The sequence below is a fragment of the Tupaia chinensis genome, unplaced genomic scaffold (assembly GCF_000334495.1).
Source record: "Tupaia chinensis unplaced genomic scaffold, TupChi_1.0 Scaffold000688_1, whole genome shotgun sequence".
NCBI classification, from domain to species: Eukaryota; Metazoa; Chordata; class Mammalia; order Scandentia; family Tupaiidae; genus Tupaia; species Tupaia belangeri.
Genome location: NW_006160211.1, coordinates 1,582,757 through 1,592,024, shown reverse-complemented (window position 1 = coordinate 1,592,024; position 9,268 = coordinate 1,582,757). Strand labels below are relative to the sequence as shown.

The following is a 9,268-nucleotide window of genomic DNA, read 5'->3' as shown; positions in this document are numbered from 1 at the left end:
ACTTTAAGCCACTGAGTCTGGGACTCGAACCATGTTCGACTACATGGGAGTCCAGTGACATAGCCATTACACTAACTGCTGGTCCCAAACTAAATCATTTCTTAAAAGATTAATCCACACTTAAAAGAAAGAATTAGAGGAATTATACCAAAATTTTGAACAGTAGCTGTTCTCAAGTGCTGAGTAAAGGTACTTTTAAGAAATATTTATGTATTTTTTTTATTTTTTTAATGGAAAAAATAACATACTCATTTTATTTTTTAAGCACTTTATAAGCAGTTTACCAAATAATTTTTATGTAACTAAAAAATTTTTCTATTTTCACTTTTAGGCTAGAAATATACATACAGGAGAGTTGGCTGCAGTAAAAATCATCAAATTGGAGCCTGGTATGTATTAACACTCTTAAGGCAATTTTTAAGCAATTTAGCAGTTTAATTCATAAATATAGGACTTAAAAACATTTTCTATATTTCCCTCCTTGTCTTCCTACTTCCCAAAAGAAGTCTTCTTTAGTGTCTTGAATTTGCTTATAGAAAATTCCAATGGGGATGATTATTTAATGACAAATTTGATACGATTGTTTTGTTGCTAAAATTTTTTTGGACTGTGTACATTCAAAAATTGGAAGACAGTTAACTTACAGTGTTAATTTTTAAAATGATATAGTGAAACATTGTAACTCTTTTTAGCTTTCTATAATGATTTGATTAGGAAAGTATTCAGTGTTTTTTTTTTTAACTCTTTTGATAAAACTTGGAATAGTAGTAGTTTGTGTGAGCTGTTACTTGGCTATTTGATACAGGTTTGAAAATTCTGGTCTTAGCTTAATCCATTCATATTTTATTAACACCTCTGTGTATCAGAAGACTGTCTTAAAACACATTTTGTAATTTGCTTTGAAAACAAAACTGTAAAACCTGAAACAGTTTTATGATTTTAACATCCTAAAAGTTTCTAATAAGAGCAATAGTAGTTTTTGGTTAGACGGGTGAATATTTGGTGGTCTGTTCGTTTGCTCACACATGTAGAGTAATTGTGTGGCCATAATTAAACTAGGTTTTTTCTTTTTTTCTTTCTTTCTTTTCTCTCTTTTTTAAGTTTACTATAAGGTCCATGCACTCACTGGGAAGAATCAGATATAGAAAAAGAAGGACAGTAAGAAATCACTCCCTAGTGTAGCCCTGCCACAATCCCTTCTCTGTTCTTCTCTAGGGATTTGGGGCATACAGGCACACACATGTACCTGGTGTGTTTTTCAGGTTGTCAGGTCTGGGACTCAGATGTTGCATTCATCTGTGTGGGATCCAGCTACCTTAACCTCCGTGCCACCTGCTGGCCCCCAAACTAGTTTCTCAATTTGAGTAGTTATATTGGTTTTTTGCATTTCAGATACAGTATTTGGATCTTAATGTGTATGAGTCATTAGAGAGAGATTACTAAGGTGTCATATTCTGGAACACTTTAGAAACACACTTTCAGATATGATGCTGTTTTAGTCCATTGTGTTGCTAATAACAAAAATACCTGGCCCTGGTATGGTAGTGCGGTGGTGCAGTGGTATGATGGCTGGGGCTACATGGGAGGCCCAGGTTCTATTCCCCACCCAACCTAAAAAGGCCAGGCATAGTGGAGTGTGCCTGTGGTACTTCTAACTAGGAGACTGAGGGCAGGAAGGATTGTGATGTGGCAAGACCCTATCAAAAAAAAAAAAAAAAAGAAGTTACTCCTCTCTCTGTCCCTCTTGCACTTGCACATGTTCACTTGCTCTCACTTGCATTCTTTCAAAAAATTCTATTTTGAAAAAAGAAGTATCCGAATCTAGATAATTTTAAAAGAAATGAAATTTAGTTCATAGTTTTAGAGGTCAAAGGTTAAGGTGCTGCATCTGCTTCTTGCTGGCAGAGGGGCAGAGCCCATGTTTCTTACCCCCTCTTCTTAAAAGCCTCCCACGAATCAGTCATAGTGTCCCTTCTCGAACTGCCTCCCAAAGTCGCCACCTTTTCTCCCATAGTCAGATAAAGTTTTCCCTTAATATCTTCACAGTACAACCAGATTCCAACACATGAGCTTTTGGTGGAGGGAGGAGGGCACATCAAACCATAGCATTCACTGTCCTTTTTTTCAGGCAGTTAGGAATTTTACTAGTTTAGAGTTCTCTCATTAAGTTCCACTTAAAAAGTACAGAGTGATCTCCAAAATGTAACAAACACCAATAGAAGGGAATGTAACAACTATCTACCTTTCTCGAAGAAGTCCCTTGAACAAATATTCAAGTTATGTTCAAAGGACGGTTAAAATAGCCCAGATACTGGGCTGTGCTTTCAAAGGAAACCAAGACGGTTATCCCTTTTCAGTCAATGCGTTGGGCTTGTTATAGTACAGTGTCACTTATTTGATGTGAGAGTATGACTTACTTTTGATTATAGTTTATATAGTGAACTAATGAGTATATCTCAAAATTCTACAATTCTGACCTCTCAATAAGCTGTGTAGTGGAACTAACAGGAAATTCAGTAAAAAAAAAAAAAACTAGATGAAATTAACGTACTTGTGTAATTTCATCTAGTTTATTCTTTCTGCAGTTTAAATTTCTGCTTCATTGGGAATGATTTTTTTTTCCTAAGGGGTGAAGGAGAACTCTTTTTCAAATATTGTAGTTAGTTTACCAAAGCCATTTATACAGTATCTGTCTTTTATCTATAGGTTTGAAAGGCCATGGCTGTCATAAACTAGATTTTCATGTAATCCTTGGTTTTATGTTCTGTTCCATTGATTTTTTTTTTCTTATTCTTAATAGTATCCTGGTTTTGATTAGTGTAACTTTCATTACATATTATAATTTTGCTTTTATTTTTCAGATGTTTCCTTTATGTTTTCATTATTTTTTTCGCCAGGGGACCTTTAACATCTCTCTGTCTCTCTGTCTCTCTCTTTTTTTTTTTTTTTTTGAGAGGTTTTTGCTATAGGGTGCATGTACTCACCAGAAAGAGAGACAGAAAGTGAGAAATCACCACCCCCCATGGGAGTCCAGCAACATAGCCATTACTCCAAATGCTAATCTCAACCTTTAAAATAATTTTTATCGAGAAAAAAAGACACTTGTGAGATTAATTTAGAAAATTTGGCATTTCAACAATAGTAGATTTTCTCATTCAGGTCTTTGGGAAAGTATTAAAGTTTTTGCCACATAGACCTTTGTATTTATGATATTTATTTCTCTTGTAAGTGAGATCTTTTTTTTAACCCTCTTAAACTTGCTCATTAGTTATGCCAGTATTTATGTAAGTCATGAATTTTATCAGATATATTTTGTCTCTGGCAATTTTACAGAATTTATTTTTCAGATAGTTTTCATTTTTTTTAACTATTTTTACAACTGTGAAGCTATATCATATAGAGTGATCATTTGGGCCCCATAGTTTCAAACTTAAGAACAGCGCTTCAGGGACTAGCAGTTGGCATAATGGCTATGTCGCTGGACTCTCATGTAGTCAACCATGGCTGGAGTCCCAGACCTGGTGGCTTAAACTCACACCAGGCACATGTACGTGTGTGCCCAAGATCCCAAGAGGAGAATGAAGGAGAAGGGATTGCAGTGTGGCCATCCACCCTGGGGAGTGATTTCTCGCTTTCTGTTTCTCTGTTTCTCTCTGTCTTTCTGGCGAGTGCACGTGCCCTATAGAAAAAAAAAAAAGCTTCAGATGTTGATGCATTAAGCATCAAGGTCTAATGTCAACAAGTGATCATTCTCTGCTACAGTGGTTCTGTCCAGTTCTCCTTCCATTTGTGGCACTTTTTGCTTCATCTGTTTTGCGTTCTGTCAGTTGACTGTAAAGGTTTGATTTTATATTTTCATTTGTTTATTAGTTATTATATTTATTATTATTTGTTAGTTATTATATTTATATTAATATAAGCCAGACTGTATTCTAGGGAGCAGGAAATTAACCCCTTGTTCTTGCGTGACTTGAATTCTAGTGGGGGAGATTGAATAAAGAATTAAATGTGTAATGCATTGATTGCTTGTACTGGTCAGAGATTTTAGTCTCTTTCTCATTGTATTCAACCTCCTTAAACAGTCACTCCCTTAACATCCTTTGATGCCCTTTTTACCTTGAATATAACTTGTCAAATACTAATATCACCAATACTTTTCTTTTTGTTTTATCTATGTAGCTTATAACAAATGGATAGGCTTGGTCTATCATTATACTTTAATCCTTTCAGTCATTGGGTTTTAAGTGTTTCTCTTTAAAAAATTATATTTAGATTTTGTTTTATGATTTGAATCTTATAACTTTATCTGTAGCTATCTTATTTTTTAGAGAGATGTTAGGTTTTACTTTTGTTGTACTTTTGTTTCCTTGAAGCTTTTTTTTTCTAATTGCCAAAGGGTATGTGTGCTCACCAGAAGGAGAGAAAGAGCACATGTGAAAGCGAGCCAACCCCCCCAGCCCTCCTACCCTCACCCCTACCCTTACCCTCACTCCCGCCATGGGACCTGGTCATGTTGCAGTGCTTTTTCCTCCGTTTCTCCATCCCATCAAGATCTTGGGCAGGGATTGCCAGGTTGGGATTCAGGCACCATGAGCCATATGGGATCTGGTTCCCTCTCCATAGTGCTAAGGCACTGCACTAAAAGGGTTGGCTTTTTTTTTTTTTTTTTAATTGTAGCTAGAGGTTTCTTTTAGTTTTACTTTGAAAGGTATACAGCCTATAATAGTTTTTTTAAAAAAAGAATTATTTATATTTAATTATTTATTTATTTAAATTTGACCATAGAGGGACAGTGTGGGGGAAGGTGAGGGAGGGAGTGAGAAAGCAAGCCGCCAGGTCCAGGACTCGAACTGTGGTTGGTCATATGGGAGTCCAGTGCCCTCAGTCACCATACCACCTGCCTGTCCCACAGCCTAAAATAATTTTATCAGAGGGTGGCTTGTAAGACTTTGGGTAATGTACTTAAATTTATAATGTTTTTAAATTTGGTGAATATGGTGAATACTTATCAACTTGGGACCAGCAGATGGCGTAATTGTTAGGTTGCTGGACTCCCATGTAGTCAACCAGGGTTAGAGTCCCAGACCTAGCAACTTAAAAGTAACACCAGGCACGTGTGCATGTGTGCCTAAGATCCCAAGAGGATAATGGAGAAGAGACTAAGGCATGGCCATCCCTCCAGGGGGGTGATTTCTCACTTTCTGCCTCTCTCTTTCCAGTGAGTGTATGTGCCCTATGGCAAAAATATTTCTAAAAATAAAAATAAATTTATCAACTTAAGAAATGTCTGGATTTCCTAGGTTTAAAGATGTTGAAATCTGCTTATTTATACTGTAATTGCCTCTTCATCTCTCAGGTTTTTTGTTTTGTTTTGTTTTGTTCCGTTTTGTTTTATTTTAACTAGTTATTTTAGGGTTTTAGCCTTAGAGCTTTCTGATTATGCTGGGGTATAATTAAAAATAGTCTGTGTATTTTTCTTTTAAGAATTATATTTATAATCTATAAATGTAAAAATCAATTACTTAGACTTAGTTTTATATTTAAATAGATTCTGTGCCCGCCATTGGTCTTTTCATACTTATCTTTGTCATCCTGCCTTATTATTATTTTTTTAATTTGCTATAGGGCTAATGCACTCACCACAGTTTGAGGGGTTAGTGAGAAAACAAGCCACAAAGTCTGGGGCTTGAATTGCAGTGGCCATATGGGAGTCCAGTGCCTTGATCAGCACTCTACTTACTGGCCCTAGGAATAATAAAAATTGAGTCCATAAATTGGTGATTTTTCCCAAGCCTGCTGTTCCTCTAGTTTTCTACATAATTATCTAAGCCAAAAATCTAGGCATTAACCTTGGTTTGTCTTGTTTATTTGCACTCCAGAGTCAGTCAGTTAACAAGTTCTTTTAACCACATCTTCAAAACACATCCTAAATCCATCTACTTTCTATGGCCATTTCCACCCTTCTACTCTCTGTTTCCTCTCCCATACCTTCCATCTCTCGCCATCTAGTTTCTACAAAACCAGAGGAGTGAACTTTTTAAAACTTGTCAGGTCATAGCACCTTTCTGCTTAAAGCATCCCTGAAACGTCCATATTCACTTAGAATCATCTTAAAACTTTCAACCCAGCTCATAAAATTCTACATGATCTGTTGTGCCCGCTTCTCTGAGCTCAGAGTTATGTTTCTCTCTTCCCTACTCTGCCCGGTTTTCTTTTCATTTAAACAGTCCAAGACTAAACCAAGCCTTCCACTATGCTGTTTTTTGTGATCCCTGCACAGAAGTTCCTGGTCGTTCAGATCTCAGCTTAAATGTCAAGTCCTCAGAGAGGTTAATTTAAAGTAGCCACCCAAGCCCTTGTTATTTTATAATAGTTCTCTGCATAAGACATGCAACTGCCTGATTCTTTTCTTATTTATTTTTCTTTGTTTGTTTCTCTGTCTCTCTCCTTGAAAGTAAGATCCATGAAGTGGTCTTTTTTTTTTTTCTTAAGAATTATTTTATTATTTTATTTGGGACCAGCAGGTGGTGTAGTGGTTAAGGGCACTGAACTCCCACATGGCCAACTGCAGTTTGAGTCCCAGACTTGGCAGCTTGCTTTCTCACTTTTCTCTCTCTCTCTGTCTCTCTAGTCAAAGTAAAATAAATAAATAAAATAATTCTTTCTAAAAAATTATTTTATTCAACTTCATTTACTTATTTATTTTTAATTTGACCAGAGAGGGACATAGAGCAAGTGAGCAAGCGAGCAAGCGAGAGAGGGAAAGTGAGAAAGCAAGCTGCCAAGTCTAAGACTCAAACTGCAGTCGGCCATGTGGGATTCCAGCACACTTAATCACCATGTCACCTGCTGGCCCCTCCATGAACTGATCTTCTGTCTTCATTGCTGTTTCAGTACCTGGAATAGTATGGGCACATAGTAGACACTTAATAAATATTCTTTCTATAAAAGAGTAAGTGGTGGAGCTTGCAGTTGGCATGGTGGTTGAGGTGCTGGATTCCCACATGGCCTAGTGTGGTTTGAGTTCTAGACCTGGCAGCTTGCTTTCTCACTGTCTCCCCCACTCTCTCTGGTAAGCACACATACTGTATAGCAAATTTTTTAAAAATAACAAAATTAAATAATTCTTTTTTTAAAAAAAGAATAAGTGGTTTAATCTTCTTTCAGTAACAATGACCATTTGCCTAGGTATAGAATAATTGAATTTGTATCACATCTCTTTCTACCCTAAAAAATAAAACAAACTACATTTTCTTTTTTTTTTTTTTTACATTTTTTTTTTATTGGAGAGAACTACAAGTTATGATTGATATTTTCTCTCTCATTGGTGATTCACTGCTTCTACTTGATTGTAACTGAAGCTGGCAGCTCTTTGTCTTTAGTAATTTCAGATGTGTCTTGTCCTGATAATTTTCTTTTTCTTTTTTTTTTTTTTGGAGAGGTTTTTGCTATAGGGCACGTGAGCTCGCCAGACAGAGACAGAGAGACAGAGAGTGAGAAATCACCCCCCCCCAGGGGGAATGCCACGCCGCAATCCCTTCTCCTCCATTCTTTTCTCGGGATCTTGGGCACACACACACACGTGCCCGGCGTGAATTTAAGCCACTGGGTCCGGGACTCGAACTGCAGTCAACTACGTGGGAGTCCAGCAACATAGCCATTAAACTAACTGCTGGTCCCATTGTCTCAATAATTTTCTACAGAGCTTTCCCACAGAAACACAGCGAGCTTATTTTTCATCTGTAGTTACGATTCTATATTTCAAGAATGTTTTTTTATCATTCTTGAATTTTTTAAAATTTCATTATTTTAAAAATACCAGTTATTCATTATAGTCCTTCATTATCTATTTTTCTTTCCTATTTTGTCTCTAGTCATGTTTGTTGTTATATAGCATCTCTCTGTATTATATGTGTTTTTTTAATTAAGTCTTCTATTACATCAGAGACTTACTTCTCTCCCATATTGTTGCTACTCCTTGTTGTTTGTAATGTTTTTATTTTTTAAACTTAATTTCCGCCCTTAGTGCTACCAGTTCTTTTTATTTCATTTTGTCATCCTCATTTACCTCTACTCTTCTTTTTTCTTTTAACATCCCTGAGAATTTGATACAATATTGCTTAATTTTTTTTTCAAAATGAATTTTCTATGTCGTCTGCATACTTTAGTTACTTTTTTTTTTCTGTAGAATTTTTGTGGGGGATTAGTAATTTTTTTGGTATTGTCAAAAAAAACCAAAGTAAATAGTATTTTTCATGTTTTTGGAACAGACTTAAGAAAATGTTTAGGTAGAAATCATGCTGGGATGCTAATGTATTTTCCTAACATTCAGTTCAGATACTTCAAATAATTCTAGAGACAGCTGTATTTAAAAAATGAATTCTTAACTGTCTTCAGCAGTTTTTTAAAAAATACACTTAAAGCCAATGCAATACAAAAGTGTTTCCTGTATTTATTTAACAGATGAGCTGGTTTAAAATTGTTTCTAGACATGAAAAGATAATTATTTGCCAATATGACTTAGATGAAGACTTACGTCTGGTAAAACATAAACAAGCTTTAAAAAAAAAAAATGAAATCCCAGATATAAATTTAGAAACTCCCTCCCACCCTAGTTAAAAATAGGCTATTAAAGTTTATGGTCATTTTAGAGTCCTAAGTCTTGTTACAGATTTACTGACTTTCCCCTGGCAATTTAATTTTATAATATTATATTAAAAAGTTTACTGAAGCAGATTGCATTTATGGCTTTTCTTAGTAGTCATAAATATTCTAAAGTAAGCCTTTAGAATAGAGGTAAGAGGAAACATGGGTAAGCACAGAGACTTTGTTTAATAGCTACAGAAATTATTGTAAAAGTAAATGAAGTCAGCATTTTTCCCTGTGTTCCTATATTTTTGTTGCCTTTAGTATCTACAGGCAAGTGATTATTTTCAGGAATGACTTAACCATTTGTAATCTCAATTTTATAGTAGACATGTACTAAATATGATCACTTTCTGACAAATAGAAAATAATACCAGTGATACCATGGTGAGTTTTAGGTGCATGTTACACAGCTCTTTGGGCAGGCACCAGGAATGTGTTAGAAAACAGGCAGGTAGGATGACAATGATGCTTTCCTGTTTTATGTCTGAATTTTAGCCTACCGTCTGCCTCATCTTACAGATGCTCATTTTGTTCAACACATCTTTGTGTCGTGGCTGATAGCCAGAACAAGAACAAAATTCCTGCGATATTTGACTTACCATGATCTTACTTTCTCTTT

At 35.6% G+C, this 9,268-nt stretch overlaps 1 protein-coding gene across 2 annotated transcripts in view; it reads left to right on the top strand.

Annotated features, from left to right (window-relative positions):
• MAP4K5 (mitogen-activated protein kinase kinase kinase kinase 5) overlaps positions 1-9,268 on the top strand; it is a 127,940-nt gene that overhangs the window by 34,112 nt on the left and 84,560 nt on the right. For both annotated transcript variants that reach the window (XM_006160516.3, XM_014592427.2), the window contains exon 2: positions 332-389. In XM_006160516.3, the coding sequence (XP_006160578.1) occupies positions 332-389 (58 nt within the window). The remainder of the gene's footprint in view (positions 1-331; positions 390-9,268) is intronic.